Source organism: Hyperolius riggenbachi, chromosome 10, assembly GCF_040937935.1.
Source record: "Hyperolius riggenbachi isolate aHypRig1 chromosome 10, aHypRig1.pri, whole genome shotgun sequence".
Taxonomy (NCBI): Eukaryota; Metazoa; Chordata; class Amphibia; order Anura; family Hyperoliidae; genus Hyperolius; species Hyperolius riggenbachi.
The window spans coordinates 214,185,847-214,205,480 of NC_090655.1; the positions used below are offsets into that span (position 1 = coordinate 214,185,847).

Here is a 19,634-nt window from a genome sequence, read left to right on the forward strand (position 1 = left end):
CGCTGAGCCCCCCTTGCACTCTTTTGCAGGTAGGCACTAGTCTGTTTTTAAGTAGCGCTGCTCATTTCCTTGCTATGTACTAATGTAATTCGTTTTTGGTCAGCTGCTCCCACTTAACAGCCATGCTTTTGGTGTATATGCAGAGCTACTGTTTGGGTTCAAGGTGCGTTTGTAGTTCCTGGGGGGGCTCAGCGTATCTCTGATGGAGGCCATTCGGAGGCGGCCTGGTGTTGCGCTGATCCACCTTTTACGCAATTTTCAATTTTATTTGATTAGCCGCACCCAGGCTATGCTTATACATAGGTTAGGATTTAGTTAGTGTTAGGCCCCTCCCATGGAGGATTGACTTCTTCGCAGTGGGAGGGACGAGTACTTAATAGGTTGCATGCAAGCTGTTAATGGAAACCAACATCCTCCTCTAGTGGTAGACAGGTCATGTGTATGCTCGGTGTGTATTCGACCCCACAAGTGGGGCTTGCACTCTTTTGCAGGTAGGCACTAGTCTGTTTTTAAGTAGCGCTGCTCATTTCCTTGCTATGTATTATATGTGGGTCGGCTTGCTTGTGAGTATATACGGTAATAGTAGCTGCCAGAGGCTTTCCAATCTACAGTGGAATGGGGCAAATAGGCAAGTATAATCCTTGGTGCTGACTCTTTAAATCCACCACTGTTGCTGCCTGTAGTTACCCAGTGCTCAAACACAAGACGTGACCACCACCAAGGGTAAAAAAAACCAACACAGGCTCAGTTCAGATGCAACAGGGGATTTACACTTTACTAAAACAACTGGACATAGGTTAAAAATACAACTTGCAAACTAGACCCTGACTGCATCAATTCGCATATAAGGTTTTTGCACAGACAGTTAAGTCATATGCACCTTACGTATATAGAACCGTCTCTGGTTCTCCTGGAAGTAGCCAGTTCTACTGTCTGTGCAAAAACCTTATATTATTATTATTTAGTAGCGCCAACTATATATATATACATATGTTTATGTATGTATTGTGTAGTGTATGTATCGTAGTCTAGGGCCAATTTGGGGTGAAGCCAATAAACGTATCTGTATGTTTTTGGGATGTGGGAGGAAACCGGAGTGCCCGGAGGAAACCCACGTAGACACGGGGAGAACATACAAACTCCGCGCAGATGTTGACCTGGCTGGGATTCGAACCGGGGACCCAGCGCTGCAAGGCAAGAGCGCAAACCACTACGCCACCGTGCTGCTCATTATATGCGAATTGATGTATATTTTAACCTATGTCCAGTTGTTTTATTAAAGTGTAAGTTCCCTTTCGCATCTGAACTGAGCCTGTGTTGTGTTATTTTTACCCTTGGTGGTGGCCACATCTTGTGTTTGAGCACTGGGTGACTACAGGCAGCATCAGTGGTGAATTTAAAGAATCAGTGTATAGGATTATACTTACCTATACTAGGCGATATTACTAGCTCAGATAAAAGCCAAAATAAAAAACCTTGCTTCAGGCTGATGGCTAAGGAACAATGTAAGCGGGTTAGTGATAGGAACCTCTTTATTCTGCTCAATAACAGTTTACTTTGCATGTATTTCATACTCTACAGATGGCAACAGGAAGAGCAGCAGCAGTTGAAAATAACCAGGAGGACTGGGAATTATTGCTGGAGAATCTCACCACTGTGACCACAAAAGATCAGTGAAGCCAGCGGGTGACTCCGCCCACCAGTTGCCACTCAAGGCCTCTGGGTGGGCGCAGCTTTTACAAACTTCTCATGTTTATTAAGTAATATTTTTGTTGACTGAACAATCAAACTACTTAAACACCGCCATTCACTTCACTAATATCTGTGATGGATCTCTTTTAGATGCCGATTTAGATTTCGTTTGTCTGAAAACTTTTTCTCACACTCTGAACATGCAAAAGGTCTCTCGCCGGTGTGAATTCTGTGGTGCGTAAGAAGATGTACTTTTTGACTGAAACCTTTCCCACACTCTGGACACAGAAAAGGACGCTCCCCCGTGTGCTTTCTTTGGTGTCTAGTAAGGTGGGCTTTCTCAGTGAAGCATTTCCCGCACTCTACACATAAGAATGGGCGCACTTCTGTGTGAATTTTCTTGTGTATCTGAAGGGTTCCTTTACAGTTAAAACCTTTCCCACACTCCAAACACAAATAGGAGTGCTCGCTTGTGTGACTTATCGTGTGCTTCAAAAGGTTGGATTTTCGAGTGAAACATTTCCCACACTCTGAACATGTGAAAGGTGGATCCCCTGTGTGCCTTCTCAGATGTGGATCATGGTTGGAATTGTATCTGCCTTCAGGACAAGATAATCCCTTTTTAAAGTTCTCTGTAACAGTGTGTAACGTACAGGAAGGTCCATCACAATTAAGCAGATTTTTGGGTGTATCAGAAGTCTGACAGCTTGGGTGGAGAGATAGAGTAAAAGGATGCGATCTGTCGGAAGGTTCCTCAGAACAGAGATCAGTTGCTCTATCCACACGGTCATATTGTGGCTCGGTATTCAGGGTAACAGTGGTTGATGTAGGAAGAGATTTGTCACTAGTAGAGGGGGCTGGTGTTCCATGGTAAAGTCTGTGATGTGTATTTCCAGTAATGGAGTTTCCTCCAGGAGAATATTGTGTGATGCCATTACCTTCTGCATTACAATCTGGAGGTGAAGTAAGACGTCTCTCTGAGGTGTTCCCGACATTGTGTCCATCTATTGGGGAAATCATATTATTGTAAAAAACACATTCGTTTCTTGTTTTACAGTCAGTAGTATCTGGATGCATGAGTTGACTGTTTAACAGCGCTCCAACATGGAAGTGAGCACAACTGAACCAATGTAGTAGAATATCATCAAGAAATCCCAACAGAGGATGTACTGCCTACAGCAGTTAAAAAAGTTTGGCCTACCACAGAAATTAATGGTGGTGTTATACTGCAATCATTTAATCCATTGTCACGTCATCCATAAGGTAGAGAAGACAATAGCAGGCAGGTACTACAATATAAAGTGAAGCGGTGATGGTGTGCATGGATGGCTTCAACATATATCCTCTCTGTTAGTGCTGGCAGCGTACTCTAGCATACAGATTGCATCAATGGTGCTTGAAGAATAGGGAAAGTTGGCACAGCAGTAAAACACTGTTTATTCAAAATATATTATACATTGCTGGTGCCTAATATGCATATATCATCATAAATAGAAGGTGGACATACCAGTTGATTGGAGAGAAGCAAATTAGGTAGCGGAAGGTGCTGGGTACAAGCGCATGACGGCTGGTTCGCGCACTGCTGCGCTTCTACGGAAGCAGGGATTGGTATCGTGTACCAATGCCTACCAGCCGACAGAAATTCTCCAGTGTGTACAGGGCTTTAAACCTAGCAATAAAGACTAGTCGAGCGCTGTAAAAACAGCGCAGGAGATTTTGGCGCAGCAGACGCCACGATAGGCCGTAATAGGAATTACGGCTATAGCGGCACTCAGTGTGTAATTTGGGCACCGTCAAAAGACAAAGCACAAATGACTACAAAACCACTGTAATTGGGCCGCCAGCAATAGCTGGAAGCCGAATTACATCTTTCCCCACTATTCATGGTGGCCCGGCGGGGGAATAGTTATTAATGCTGCCGGGGCAGGAGCAGGGTTAGCTGTTTACCGGCATTACCCTGCTCCCAAATCTCCCGGCTGCCGATTCATAGGTATTCAGACTAATTTACCACGTAGGATAACTCAAGTGTAACCATCACTCACCCTCCACTGTAGATCGACGATCACCCATCAGGTGGGTCCCATATATATCTTCATCTCTCATTCCAGTAATTTCTTCACTCTAAACCCACAAAATGATAGAATACAACATATAACTTTTATTTTACTGACATTTTCCAGAATGATTGACAGAATCCACTCAATTCATGTCATTCATGACAATTGTCCCATAGAGAGTCTTAGGGTGCATACACACATCAGACCATAGTCTTTGGAAAATGAAAGATCACAGACCAATTTTAACCCCTTCCATGTAGTATGAGAGCCATACCTACACAGTCTATTCTATGGAGCTGAACTCCCCATCAGACAGAAATCTTTGCAAGATGCTGCACACAAAGATGCCCGTACACATTCAAAAGATCAGTATCTGCAAAAGATCTGTTCCTGCAAAAGATCCATTCCTGCAAAATGCATTCATAGTCTATATCTGCAGATCCTCATACACACCTTGTTTAACTGAAATTTGAATTGTGTGGAAGTGTACTAAAAAATACACTTGTCGCAACACAAACGTCAAAAAAAAAAAAAGCTGCATCACCATAGACTTACATGACTTCCGGTTGCTGCACGTCTCTGTGCATGCTGCCTGACAACGCGCTGTTGCCTTTGTGGGAAATTGGGCACTTCCAGCAGCACGCATTATGACGCACCAGGTATGAAGTGCCCCATAGACTTTCATTGGTGTAGCATTACCTTGTGGCAAAACAGGGTAACGAAGCGCGCCAGTGTGAAAGGGGCCTTAGGCTTAATTATAGAAGAGTTAGTGTTAGACGACAGGGTTAAAGGGACTCCGAGCAGTACAGAAACTATGGAAAGATGCATATCATTTTAAAGCTCTCTTTCTCCTCTTTCCAATGATATATAAACCACCGCCCTACGCCTTTTAGTTTTCGCTATTTTCGCGATCGAAATTGCCACGGCTTCGATCGCGAAAATAGAGAAAACTAAAAGGCGTAGGGCGACGATTTAGGGGTCGCCAGAAAGAGGAGAAAAAGAGCTTTAAAATGATATCCATCTTCCCATAGTTATATTGTATTACACAGGGAGACTTTTTCCTGCTGAGTGGAGCTGCTGACTTTGAGAAAAAGTCGCCCTGTGTAATACAATATAACTATGGAAAGATGGATATCATTTTAAAGCTCTTTTTCTCCTCTTTCTGGCGACCCCTAAATCATCGCCCTACGCCCTTTAGTTTTCTCTATTTTCGCGATCGAAGTCGCAGCCGCGGCAATTTCGATCGCGAAAATAGCGAAAACTAAAAGGCGGTGGTTTATATTTCATTGGAAAGAGGAGAAAGAGAGCTTTAAAATGATATGCATCTTTCCATAATTTCTGTACTGCTCGGAGTCCCTTTAAAGGTAAAGGCTTATACACACATCAGACTATAGTCTTTGGAAAATGAAAGATCACAGACCAATCTTACCACCCTTCATGTAGTATGGGAGCCATACCTTCACAGTGCCCATTAACAATACATTATTTTCCTCCGATGTGATTATTTAATCAGATTTTTTTACAATAAATTTGCACAGAAAACCATGTAGAATGCGGAGAAAATTGATGCAAAACAATTCTATGGTTGATTGGAGCACAAAATGATGTTGATGGATTTTACAATTGTATCTGAAGAGAGAAAGGGGTTGATTCACTAAACAGCGTTAGTGAATAGTGCGAGAGTGCTACATGAATTATGCGTGTCATTGTGGGTGTAAAGTTTTATGTTGTTACAACTACACAGCAGGCATTACAAACTGCACATTGTACGGTGGGGTAGACAGCACAGCGTGCTCTGGGAATACACTTTACAACTGCATAGAGCGATATGCGCGCTGGAACTATATAGCACGCATTACTTTGAACGCGTAGAAGTTTACGCGTGTAATGTTGAATTATGCAAGCATTTTGATTAGGTGGTACTCCTTAACATTTGTCAGCTGTTTTTGGCCTATATAAACTTTGTTCATCAGCACCTGCTTCAGAATAGTTTGAGACTGAACAAGTGTTATTTGTTTGTATGTGTCCTTTACATTCTTCAGCTGTTTTTGGGCTATGTGTATTTTTTCATTTTTTTTAACCACTTACCGACCAGTGACTTTCTGGCTGATCTGTGCTGCGTAGGCTCTCCAACCCGCAGCACAGATCAGCAAGCAGCCAGGGCGATCAGACTTACCCCCTTTTTTCCCCACTAGGGGGATGTCCTGCTGGGGGGGTCTGATCACCGCCGGCTTTCTGCACTTTGCGGGGGGGGCTCTTCAAAGCCCCCCTCCGCACCGTTTTCAGGGCTCCGTCCCTCTCCCTTCCCCTCTGAGCTGCGTAGGACGGATATCCGTCCTGCGCATTGTAGGATAGGCTTCAGCCTATCAAATGACGGCGATCCCCGGCCAATCAGAGGCCGGGGATCGCCGATCTGCCCTACGGCGCTACTGCGCAGCAGCGCCGTATGATGTAAACAGCGGGGATTTCTTCCCCGCGTGTTTACATTTTGCCGGCGAGCCGCGATCGGCGGCTCTCCGGCTGTTCACGGAGACAGCCTCCGTAAACGGACATGGAAAGGCCGCTCGAACGAGCGGCCGTTTCCATGGAAACTTGCAGACGACCAGTTTACACCAATCGGCGTTAGCTGGTCGTCAAGAGGTTAAAGTAGTAATGAAATTGTGTTGGTCATATGTACAATGCCAAGCAACCATAACTTTTATTGATTGTATTTTACTGTAGGCAATGTAACATGTGGATACTGTGTAGTGTGACTTGTGTTGTGTTCTGTGTAATGTGTGTGGTATGAATGCATACTGTAAATTTTCATGGTATAGTAATCAATTGTGATTGCTGACATACTGTAAATGTTCAATGTAAGACTTTGTGAAGCTGCAGCACACTGCTGGGGACACTGTGAAGCTGGGACACAGTATGTGCTAGAGCTGCCATAGAGGTAAAGGGGACAATTGGCCCAGGGATCCTGAGCTCTGCAGGGACACCTGCACTGCTGGACCCCAAGTTGCCCCCCCCCCACTGCACCCCATGTTCCCCCCCCTAGGGAACATGTATTTACATGGTGTTGTTGGTCCCTTACAGATGCTTGAATGTGCTTGATCACATAAATTAGTATTTATGACATTTAAAAAGTATGAATAGCCCTGGATAAATGTTATTTTTTTATATTTTTGTATATATTTTCCTTCAGTGATGGAACTGTTTGAGGTTTAGCTGGATAAGTGTATGTTAGGTAATGCTAACTTTGCTATGTTTTTAAAGCATACACTATTAACACACTATTTAAATTAATAACGCATAATTTTGTATGCGTGTAATTCGTTAACGGCGCATTAAAAACATCAACGCTCTTTATTATTTCACTTCCCACTCTTACCTAATGAACGCGCTCTACCGTACAGGTAGTCCTCAGTTAACGAATGAGATAGGGACTGTCGGCTCGTTCTTAACCTGAATCTGTCCTTAAGTCGGGACTACCTCTTCGGCTGCCTTTTTTAATGCAGAGTAGGCGCAGCGGAAGGTAGATAGAGGACATCTCACCTGTTCCATGGCAGTAGAAGGTCCCAGTCTGCTGCCCGGAAGCTGCACGGCCCGTCCTCTCACTCCATTCACTGTCCCCCGGCGGCTTCTCATGCGTCGCATAATGACGCATTAGGAGGCGCCACCACTAAGGGGCTTTTCCTGATTGCGTCATTATGCGACGCATAAGAAGCCACCAGGTAACAGTGAACGGAGCGAGAGGACGGGCCGCGCAGCTTCCGGGCAGCAGGCCGGGACCTTCTACCACCGTGGAACCAGTGAGATGTCCTCTATCTACCTTCCGCTGCGCCTACTCTGCATTAAAAACGGCAGCAGAAGAAGTAGTCCCCGGCGGGTGTTCGTATCGGCGGGGCATTCGTAAGTCGGGTGTTCGTAAACCGGGGACTACCTGTACTTGCTGAGAGCGCACACAGCATTACGCCATATGCGTGTTATAAAATAGCGCTGTTTAGTGAATCAACCCCAAAGTGCCCTAATTGGACGGCTTATGGGAACAACCTTCCGAATACATTTGATCCCTCAATTCTGATCAAATGATCACGTCTGAGGAAAATATTGTACCATTAATGGGCAGCTTAAGACATAGTTATAGGAGTTAGGGTTAAGGGATAGGGTAGCGGGTGGGTAGAGGTGATCGTGTTAGGAGGTTAGATTATCATTAAAAAGCGCCGGCAATAGCAGCACGCAAATCGCTGCAGCTAAGCCATTAGTAGATTATCATTAATGTTGTTAAAAATAACAGCAATAATGGCACCTAAATTATCACGCTCCTCCTTGCATGGATACATTTAGAGAACTAGACCCTAAAGCTACGTACAGACATGCGATAACGATCGTTCGTAAGCAACGACGAACGATCAATTAACCACTTGAGGACCCACCCTTTACCCCCCCTTAAGGACCAGCGCTAGTTTGATTGATCTGTGCTGGGTGGGCTCTGCAGCCCCCAGCACAGATCAGGGTGCAGGCAGGGAGATCAGATTGCCCCCCTTTTTTCCCCCCTATGGGGATGATGTGCTGGGGGGGTCTGATCTCTGCTGCCTGCGAGTGGCTGGCGGGGGGGGCACCTCAAAGCCCCCCTCCGCGGCGAAATGCTCCCCCTCCCTCTCCTACCTGGCCCCCTGTGGTAAGCCGGGCTGCACAGGACGCTATCCGTCCTGTGCAGCCAGTGACAGGCTGTCTCCTGTCACATGGCGGCGATCCCCGGCCGCTGATTGGCCGGGGATCGCCGATCTGCCTTACGGCGCTGCTGCGCAGCAGCGCCGTACAAATGTAAACAAAGCGGATTATTTCCGCTTGTGTTTACATCTAGCCTGCGAGCCGCCATCGGCGGCCCGCAGGCTATTCACGGAGCCCCCCGCCGTGATTTGACAGGAAGCAGCCGCTCGCACGAGCGGCTGCTTCCTGATTAATTAGGCTGCAGCTGGCGACGCAGTACTGCGTCGCTGGTCCTGCAGCTGCCACTTTGCCGACGCACGTTATGAGTGTGCGGTCGGCAAGTGGTTAAGGAGAGAAATGAAAAGGTAGTTAGTAAAGAGGTGTTGAAAGTGGCAAACGATCAGATCGTTTCCGAACGAACGATGCGGAAGTGACGAACGTATGATGCAGCGCATCTAGTATGCTAAACGTTATTCAGATCAATGAACCCGGAACGAACGTCATTGTTAATGGCCAGTAGGAAAGAGGAAGTTGCGTACAGATCTATCTATCTATCTATCTATCTATCTATCTATCTATCTACATACATACATACACACACACACACACACACACACACACACACACACACACACACACACACATCTATGTACATCTATAGATACATATATATATATATATATATATATACACACATCTCTCTGTCTCTCTCTCTCTGTCTGCGCATGTACGGTACTTAAAGTGAACCTTAACCGGCGGGGGAAAAAAAATTCACTTACCTGGGGGCTTTCCCAAGCCTCCTGCAGCCGTCCGGTGCCCGCGCCGGTCCTTCGGTGCCCTCCGGTCTCCCTCCGCCGCTAAGTTTCGTTTTCGGACGACTGCCAGTCGTCCTCGGGCCTCTTCCGCATACCTCGTCGTAAACTGCAGTAAAGCGCGTCCGCATGACGCCAAACGTGTCATGTGCATGACGCCAAACGCGTCATGCGGACGCGCTTTACTGCAGTTTACGACTAGGAATGCGGAAGTGGCCCGAGGACGACTGCCAGTCGTCCGAAAACGAAACTTAGCGGCGGAGGGAGACCGGAGGGCACCGAAGGACCGGCGCGGGCACCGGACGGCTGCAGGAGGCTTGGGAAAGCCCCCAGGTAAGTGAATTTTTTTTTCCCCGCCGGTTAAGGTTCACTTTAACGAACGATCGTTTTTGTAACGATCAGCATACACACGTACTTTTGCTAACGATCGTCGTTACAAAAAATCCGCCAGGACGGATTTCTAGTTTGCAACGACTTCAGTCGCTGATCGTTACCCTTAACGATCGTTAGCGGTTATTTTGTAACGATCGTTGTTATAAACGATCGTTAGTCGTTCGTTACCAACGACTTTAGTCGCATGTCTGTATGCCCCTTTAGTTCCACGTACCTGATAATGGTGGGGGATGGTGTGATCTTCCTGTGGACAATTCTGGGAATAAAGAGGACCTGTCCATCTGTCTGGTGGGTTTCTGTTACAGGATCCATCTGTAGGAAACACACTGACTGTGAGGGAGGGGGAGGAGATTGTTTTAGAAACTGAGGCTAGGAACACACTAGGCTGTGCATGAAAGGTTGCGTTTTTTACTGCATATGCATTTGTGGTTTTAAGTGCATTTTGCATACGTTTTCAATGCATTTGCATTTGGCATGCAAAACGTGTACAAAACTTGAATAATATGCAGCACAACCAGTGTTTTTAAAACTGCACATTGCAAAATACAAATATATGCATTTTTTTCATGCGGCCCATTGACTTGCATTATGTGTGTTTTCGCTGCGGTTTCCGCAACAGTAGCGTTTCTGCCTTGTGTGTTTTCAGCCTCAATGAGGAGAATTTGTTAACTTTTTCTGTATTTAGTGTTTATTACTGACCTGTGCTGATCTGTGCAGGAATTTCCTCCCCCTCCTCACATGACTCATCATCCACTACATATGTGTCTTCTGGCTCTTCTTTAATTTCTGTTTTAATTATAATCACATCTTCATCCTAAATAAGACCACAATTGCAAGAAAATGTGTTCACAAGTTCCACACAGCTTCCCTGCAAATGACACCACACAGAGACGCTTCAGAGCTGTAGAGTCTCTCACCTACCTGATAATGGTGGGGGGTGGGGGGATCCTCCTGTGGACAATCCTGGGAATAAAGAGGACCTGTACATCTCTCTGGTGGGTTTCTGCTACTGGATCCATCTGCAGGGAACACAAACTGACTATGAATGGCGAACATCACAGTGTGAACATGCCAGTTGATCATTCATTTCCAAATCGTACGCGTCCCAAGCAGCGTTCTGGTGCAGCCCCCAATAATTCTGTTGGAGCAATGGAAATTGGCTTATATGCAACTAATTTACTTGATCTACCAGGATGGATAGTATTCTCAGAATCGATTTTTGCTTTCACAGCTTGGAGGCACAACACTGACCATAGACTACTAGACAGAGGACAGATGCATGGAGCAAGGTTACAGCATACTGCTGACTAGAGATGGCCCAGCCTTGGAGAACTCATGGAGAAGCACATGAACAGTTTGATCAGCTGATAGATTTGTAAGGCTCTGATTTGCTGGTCATAATCATGTGTTAAACCAGGAAGTCATCACAGTAAATCAGAGGCTTACAAATCTATCAGCTGATCAAACTGATCATGTGCTTCTCCATGAGTTCTCCAAGGCTGGGCCATCTCTACTGCTGACTGCATGCCCTGGGGGTGATACACAATAGTCATTATTTATAAATGGTGCTGTATGTATTTTTCATTATATTTATGATTACTATTTTATTTATGAATTAGACGTTGGCACACTGATGCTGTGGTGAAGTGTTTGGAGGAGTTTTTCTTTTATTAATAGTAGTGAACAGGGGCATAACCACACATCTCCCCCCCCCCCCCCCCCCAATGTGCACACCCCTTCCCTTGCCTCCCCCTGGTGACCCTCACAGCCTGGGGGCCCATCTTCAAAGGATCATAAAATGAGTGTGGACATCATAATCTTCACATACATAACGAGTGCAACCACAAAACACCTGATCTGAAGGATGGACCCCTGTATCTGAGGGAGGGAAGATGTAGATGGGACTCTCTTACAGCTCTGGGCCCCTCTGCAGTTTCAGGGGCTGTAGTTATGTCCCTGGTGGAGAGTGGCTGGATAGTGTACTGGTGAGGGGCTCAGCCTTGGAATTGGAAACAAGAGTTTGAATCCTGGTTAGGGTCAGTACCTATTCAGTAAGAAGTCCTTGTTCAAGACGTCCTAAGGCTCTGTTCACATCTAAAAACCAAATCGCTGATGGCAGTGATTTCCGATTTTTGGCACGTTCTTTTCTCTCCTCCTGACACTCCACTGCGCGCTACGATTTTTGTACAGCGCTTTTCTAAGTGTTTTGCAGAGCAATTCCGTTTTTTTCACTTCCTGACGTTAGTCAGGAAGTGAACTCTTTGTCCCGGAAAAGAATAAATACAATGTATTTATTCTTAAAATCGTAAGTGCAATCACTGCACAAAGCGATTTTGTGAGCATTTAGCGCTCTTCCTATTCCTTCCATTAGGACGAAAATCGCCCCAAAAATAGTACAGGCAGCGCTTCGCAGAGCGCAAATTGGACAAAACGCGCTGATATGAACCTTCTTGTAGAGATTCATTACACAAGCGTTTTGTGGGCAATTTTGAAAATCGCCTGCGCTTGAAAAAAGGCCGAAAACGCCCTAGATGTGAATGAGCCCTAACACTGCAGGGTGACCCCTTGAGCATACCCTTAGTGGCTGCAGATATATATATATATATATATATATATATATATATATATATATATATATATATATATATATACTGTGTGCAATGGTGTTGCTTGTTGTTTTTGTTCTTATGCCGTGGCTGCAGTGGTGTGTATGTCTGAGAGCCTTCTGTCTCTACATTTTCTATGTACAGTAGTTTACTAAAGGTACGATACAATTGTGCAGAGTTCAAACTCCACATATTTCGTTCATTATGTGTGTGGGCATGGCTACATTGGCTTCAATTCACTAAGACGAGTTTGGTAAAAAAATAAAGGGTCAGTAAAATACAACGTTCGGAGATCTTGATTTTTTTTCCGAATTCACTTAGATTTTCACACATTCGGTTATAGTTTGGTAGTTTACCAAAAAACTCCATGACAATTCACTAACATTTTTACCTCATGCAGCATTTTATCCAGTATTTTAAAGAATCATTTGCAATAATTCATCAGATAGAGAATAAAATACCGCAGTATGGAAATGGATGAAAGATGTGATACAGACGGCTTTTTTTTATTATATTTACAAGTAAACTAATAGGCCAAAGTGCATAAAATTATCAAATCTCAAATCCATTAGTATCCTATTAACCATTTTTAATTACTATGTAATTATATTGTGAAATTAAGGTAATATGTTTTTATTATTAAAGAGAACCCGAGGTGGGCAGATGGAGTGCGGATGGGACACAGAGGCATGTTCTCATGCCTCTGCTGTGTCCCAACGCCATAGTCCTACCCCCCCTCCCCCCATCGCTATCTGAGGTAAACACCAGGAGAGGGATTCCCTGTTCGAAATGCCCACCAGAGTCATTCCTACAGGGTCTCCAGAGCTGCCACTGGGCAGCGCTCTCTCCCTAGCCACACCTTCTGCTGCTCCCCCGCCTCCCTGCACTCTGGATGAGAGACGCACAGTCTCTCCGTGCAACATCGTGACCCAGAGGTCACAAAATTGAAAGTGGGCCGTTGCGGCCCACGGGAGCGGCAATTTTGGAGCTACCTGATCCACTCAGCCCCACGGCTCAGGTAGCCTACTTTTTTTTTTTTTGAGCCCACCTTGGGCTTTCTTTAACTTTCTTATTTTCCTGAATAGTTTAATTAGTTGTCCCCTTTTTTCTGCTCTGTTTCTTCCCTTCTATTACAAGGAAGGCACAAGGAATAGCTGTAGGGGAGCAGACAAGTGGAGACTGTTGCTCATTAGTGATATTTGGGGTTGGGGGGATGTGGAACCCAGGGGGCAGATTGTGGGGCGATTGATGTGATGTCCTGAGTTGCCAAGTCATAGATGATCAGTACAGTCGCAGACACTTTGTGCACATGCATTTACTCTGTGTCTGCAGCTTTCTCATTTAGGGACTGCTTTAAGAAATGCTATTACTATTATTAATTTCTAAAGCGCTAACAAACTCCGTGGCGCTGTACAAAGTAAGAAACAAACATGGGGTAATTAATGATACAGACAATGATATACACCAAATATAGACAATGGTAAAAAAAATACTGAATTGGTAGACATAGGAATGACAGCAACAAAAGTAACATGATGAATAAAATGTATAACAATTTGCAAGACACAAAATGAACATAAAATTCCGAGACACAAAAGGGTGAGGGAGCCCTGACCTTGCAAGCTTACAATATAAAGAAATGCGGTGGGGGGGGGGGCGCACACAAAGGGTGGGGTAGTATACTATACTCATACCTAGAGGCAGTGTATTTTAAGCTTATCTTATGAGGAGTATAACTTGGCCAGAGGTCGAGGGGGGAATGGCTTAAGTTAGTGCGTATGCTTGCCGGAAAATGTGAGTTTAGAGGGTGTAAAGGTTGGAGAGTGGCGGATGTGTTGTAAGGGGATTCCAAAGGAGTTGTGAGGCACATGAGAAATCTTGTATACATGAATGTTGTGATATGTCAGATATGCAGAGCTTGCATAATGTCATCAACATATATTAAATACCTGTGCTGATCTTTAAAGGACTTTTCTTCTCCTTACACGGCTCTTCACCGCTTACATACGTCTCCTCTGGTTCCTGTTTAGCAACTGCTCTAACAGTAATCACATCTTCACCCTAAAATAAGACCATAAAATATAATAATGTAATATTATAAGATTCACAATGCTTCCATTCTTGTCATACAACAAGGATTTACTCTGACATGTGGTGAGTCCCTCAGGCCCACTGACCTGATACTTACCTGATTACATCTCTCTGGTGGATTTCTATTACTGGGTCCATCTGTAGGATAAAAAAGGCTTCTGGACGTCAGCAGCTCCCCAGTTATCTTCTTCACTACCTCACAGTCCTACGTAATAAAGCAGAGTAACAGGAATCACCACGTACCTTCCCAGAATCCTCCTCACCTCTCCAGTCAGGTCTGTGGTTTATTACTACAGAGGAAAATGTTATCATGTAACCCTTCCAGAATCCTCCTCACCTCTCCAGTCAGCAGGTAGATGATCTCTAGTGTGAGGCCTAATATCCTCTCAGTCATGTGATTCTGGACCTCCTTCATCCTCATTGGCATGGTCATGTGATCTATACAGGAAACTCCTTTCTGTAAAAGGAAAATAAATTAAGAATTATTAGGGCTGTAGGATCCTCTGACTTATAGTGTTTATGCTTCCCCCCGTGTGTGGTCTCCTCCAGCTTAAAGTGGACCCAAATTAAAAATACAAGATTTCAGAAATAAAATCTATTTTCTATATTATAATAATAAATAGCAGCCTTTTTTCAGCTGCATGATGACAAATATAAAATATTTTACATTTATTGGAGGAACCTCTCCCTTCCGTTCAAATTGCCGGGACAAAATCCGGCAAACTGGTGAAGTAGGTGGTGTTTCCGGCAATGGAAAAATTGCTAATGGCTGCCCCCAGTATAACCCTTGTTATGAAAAGCATGCACTGAAATGCTCATATGCTTGAAGGAGTGTTTATTTATCTTTGTATGTATCAGAGTGGTGCAACTAAATATTTTCAATTAAAAAAAATTTATGGTTTGGGTCCGCTTTAACGTGCATTTCCCCCCCCCCCCCCATGTTTTGTGTGGTCTCCTCTAATTTATAGTGTGCATCCCCCTTGTTTGTGTGGTCTGCTTCAGCTTAAATTGTGTATGTTACCCCCATGTTTGTGTGGCCTCCTCCAGATTATAGTGTATATGTTTGCTTTGTGTTTGGGGTTTTATTTTACAGCTTATAGTGTGTATGCCCCCCCCCACCCACCCCCCACCCCCCATGTTTGTGTGGGATCCTATTAGGATCCCCTGTTAGGGGGGGTCTTCGCAAGCTTATAGTGCAAACATTACCCTAGTGTTTGAGTGGTCTCCTCTAACTTACTGTGTATATGTTCCCCTGAGTTTGAGTGGGAGGGAGACTGGTCTTGTTTAGGGGACCCAGCAGGAGACCTCACAGGGTACAGTTCTCCAATCACAGCACCCTCTACAGCACAAGCGTTGTGATTGGCCGAATAGTGTAGACATTGTTTACTACAATCTGAAGCCTAGCTAGACCCAATCACGTTAGCATAGTTTCCCAATGAAGTTTCCTGCTGTGCCCCCTAAAGTAGATTAGCGCCTTTGTAGCTGTATATATGTTTCCTCCACTCTCCTCCCAAATTATACAGGTAGCTGAATAATCTTCTGGCCACATTGTCCCCAGTCTGCAAGTGAAGGAAGGGCAGCATCAGAGCATAAGATCCTCTACTGCAGAGATCTATGGGAATGGTGTAGATATCTTATCAGCACTGCACAATATTCTTTACTATACACATAAGATAACTACATACATTTACAAGTTATTAATAGTATATTTATTAAATTACAATATTTACCTTTTCTTCTTCCAGTCCCAACAACGTCTCTGCTCTGTTTCCTCTCATCCACGACTTCCTGTCTGTGTCCCACCTTCCTCTCCGAGTCATATGGTGTTCGTAAAATCGCCATCTAGTGGAAGATATAAGAACTGCAGTCATCAGTCCAAGAACTGTCACTTCTTGGATGATGGACAAAAATTACGTTGCATGCATATTTCCATTAGAGAAAGATGCAGAGACTAACCAAAAACCCCAAACTTCCGGTTATCCACTCAGCCAAATGCCTGTCAGCAGGGCCGGATTTGTACTTTCCAGCGCCCTAGGCCGGCTGTCACCAACCCCCCTCCCCCCCCCCCCCCCATTCTGTCCAACTCTGACTAGTTTGAACGGGCCCCCCTCTGTTTTGCTGCTTTGCCCCGTTCAACAAAGAAGCAGTGCATGCTCTGTCCACTCCATGTAATTTTGCACTCCTGTCTGCATGCACAGCAGGCGATAGTGTTCTGGGCTTGCATACTTCAGAAATGATGCTCCTGTATGAGCACTCAGCAGCACTTGTCAAGTACACATAACCATAACACTCCCTCGGCTCCTGTGCACCTGCATACAGGAGTACAAAATCACAAGGAGCCCCAGTGGACAGCGCTGCTTCTTTATCCTCTGTGCTACTTGCTGCCGTCAGAGGCACAAATAGGGGACAGTGCAGCACGATGAAGAGAAGCCCATCCAAAACAGAGAACAGGTAAGTAGAAGGATCCGACACTACACACACTGGCATAGATGTAGTGTAATGCTAGGTACACATGATGCAATTTCCTGACAGATTTACTGTCAGGTCGATTATTTCCATCATGTCTGATCTAATTTCAATTTTTCGATCAATTTGCTTTTTTACTTCTATGAAAAATCATTCAGAAAATTGATTGGAAAGCAGATCGGACATGTTGGAAATAGTAAATCTGACAGTAAAGCTGTCAGAAAATTGCATTGTGTGTACCCAGCATAAGCTCAGGTGTACTTTACACAGTGACAATTTAGCACTTAAGACAGATTTTAAAATCAGTCAGCAGGAAGTTTTGTAACAGAATAACACTTTTTTATTGGCTAACCAAAAGAATAACAGTGAGCCTTTGGCTAATGAGCCGTCTTCAGACTGTGTTACTGAATACAAGGTGTTAGGGCACACGGCTATATATACAGTCAGCAGGAGATGCATTGATTGTTTTGTAAATATAAATAAATGTAACACAGTTGTCATTCTGTTTCAAAACATCCTGCTTTCACTGATGGTCAACACAGTACTTTGCTGGCAAAAAAGCCAGGAAAGAGTTAACCTGTAGAAAGAATGTTGTTGGCATTCTCTAGGAGGAAAAAAAAGCCATAAATTCAACAGATCTCAGGTCTTTAACAGCACTGACCTACTAGTAATAAACTATCATCAGTCAGGGAGGGGGAGAGCTGCTAATTCCTGCCCGTGAATGCATGCTGCATGAGAAAAACTAATCGGAACTCAAGAGTTCTGCTACTTGAGGCCATATATTTTTCTTCTCACAGCAGATTGTTTGTCCCCTCTCATCATACAGGTGACAGCAGATGCTGACTGCCATAACACACACTTTGCACAAGTAAGAGAGATGCAGGGATCTCTGGAATTCATGCAGACCAGAGCAAAGCAGGAGTGGTGATTTACTTTGACATGTGACCTCTTATCTCTCCAAGTCTTGTGCCCTGCTAATTTTATCGCCCTAGGCCATGGCCTCTGTGACCTTGCCAGAAATCCGGGCCTGCCTGTCAGGATCATCTCTACCAGGACATCCAGGCACACAAACTCTTCCTTTCCCCAAGCTGTCCTTGTCCTCAACTACTGTATCCTATATAATAAAATCCCATGTGTCCCTGCGTTATCCTCGTCGTGTCCCTGTGTCCATGTGTTTTGGCTACTGCGCATGTGCAGCCATTGAGACAGGAGAAGGATGGGCCGGGGGGCGAGCATGCGGCTTACGAGCCCGTTTTTAAATGGGCCTTAGGCCCAGAGCAGTTTCTAGGCTAAATTGCACCTAGGGCGAGGCTGTAAAAATTGCGTCCCTTTCCACCACCCCTGTGGACTCTCGATCCCTTACTCTTTAGGGACAATAATACAGCCACAGGTCACAAGTAGATCTGCCTACTTATTAGTGACCAGCTGCTCATCCAGGAGGAAGCAGGGACCAGGAAAAAACACAGGCGAAGCGAGCCCGGAAAGCCGACTCCTCCATGGGTGCCACACACTGACAGCCTGCAGTACCGCTACAGACCATCAGGTGTCATCACGCGGTGGTGACGTGATGATGATTTGACGTCAGATGCAGGCAGCCCAGAAGGAGTCAAGGAAGGTGGAAGGCGCGCTGGTAATCTTCTTTATTCTTTTATTTGGCTGCACCGACCTGTCACCAGCTTCCTATCAGTTATGTCCTTCTGCATGCGCCCCCCTTCTTCTACTTGCCAGTCTGCACCCAGGGCGGTCGCCTTGCCCGCACTGCCCAAGAAACAGCCCTGCTTAGGCCTAGTATGTAATATAATATGTAATGTAAAGTGTGTAAATGTATGTAAGGCAATGTAAAGTAACTAGCAACCCACATTATGTAACGTTAAAGAGGAACTCTAGTGAGAATAATGTAACAAAAAAAGTGCTTCATTTTTACTATAATTACAGGATCTTCTCAAAAAATTTGCATATTGTGATAAAGTTCATTATTTTCTGTAATGTACTGATAAACATTAGATTTTCATATATTTTAGATTAAAATACACACAACTGAATTCATCTCCATAACTCTTTTCAGCAGATGGAAGCATGAAGTGCTCCAAAATCTCCTGATAGCTAGCTGCATTGGCCCTGCCCTTGATAAAACACAGCGGACCAACACCAGCAGCTGACATGGCTTCCCAGACCATCACTGACTGTGGGTACTTGACACTGGACTTCGGGCATTTTGGCATTTCCTCCAGACTCTGGCACCTTGATTTCCCAATGACATGTAAAAGTTGCTTTCATCCGAAAAAAGTACTTTGGACCACTGAGCAACAGTCCAGTGCTGCTTCTCTATAGCCCAGGTCAGGCGCTTCTGCTGCTGTTTCTGGTTCAAACGCGGGTTCATGCTTCCATCTGCTGAAAAGCTTTATGGAGATGAAGATTTCATTTTTCAGCAGAACCTGGCACCTGCTCACAGTGCCAAAACCATTGGTAAATGGTTTACTGACCATGGTATTACTGTGCTCAATTGGCCTGCCAACTCTCCTGACCTGAACCCCATAGAGAATCTGTGGGATATTGTGAAGAGAAAGTTGAGAGAAGCAAGACCCAACACTCTGGATGAGCTTAAGGCCGCTATCGAAGCATCCTGGGCCTCCATAACACCTGAGCAGTGCCATAGGCTGATTGCCTCCATACCACGCCGCATTGAAGCAGTCATTTCTGCAAAAGGATTCCCGACCAAGTATTGAGTGCATAACTGAACATAATTAGATAGGAAATTTGGGTTTTCATGAGCTGTATGCCAAAATCATCAATATTAAAACAATACAAGGCTTGAACTACTT

General features: G+C 44.8%; 1 protein-coding gene across 2 annotated transcripts; it reads right to left on the minus strand.

Moving 5' to 3' along the window:
* Positions 1–1,352: 1,352 nt before the first annotated feature.
* On the minus strand, positions 1,353–16,154 carry LOC137534444 (gastrula zinc finger protein XlCGF48.2-like). Of its 2 annotated transcripts, none has more exons than XM_068255934.1 (9): positions 16,077–16,154; positions 14,684–14,803; positions 14,444–14,551; positions 14,205–14,316; positions 10,571–10,668; positions 10,349–10,463; positions 9,864–9,979; positions 3,735–3,813; positions 1,353–2,696 (listed from the first exon to the last, which is right to left on the minus strand). In XM_068255934.1, the coding sequence occupies exons 1-9, from the start codon at positions 16,122–16,124 to the stop codon at positions 1,816–1,818; spliced, it is 1,677 nt and encodes a 558-aa protein (XP_068112035.1). In that variant the 5' UTR covers positions 16,125–16,154; the 3' UTR covers positions 1,353–1,815. The 2 variants fall into 2 exon arrangements, with proteins under 2 accessions (XP_068112035.1, XP_068112036.1); XM_068255935.1 differs by having other exon boundaries at positions 1,354–2,696; positions 9,864–9,961.
* Between the last annotated feature and the right edge of the window lie 3,480 nt (positions 16,155–19,634).

Excerpts from the sequence above, each read along its gene's own strand:
- LOC137534444 (XM_068255934.1), bottom strand. The coding sequence starts at position 16,124 with ATGAGAGGAAACAGAGCAGAGACGTTGTTGGGACTGGAAGAAGAAAAG. Across the intron at positions 14,804-16,076 it reads TGGGACTGGAAGAAGAAAAG|AAAGGAGTTTCCTGTATAGA; the intron begins GTAAATATTGTA and ends TTCCTTTTACAG. Across the intron at positions 10,464-10,570 it reads CCACCCCCCACCATTATCAG|GATGAAGATGTGATTATAAT; the intron begins GTAGGTGAGAGA and ends GGTCTTATTTAG.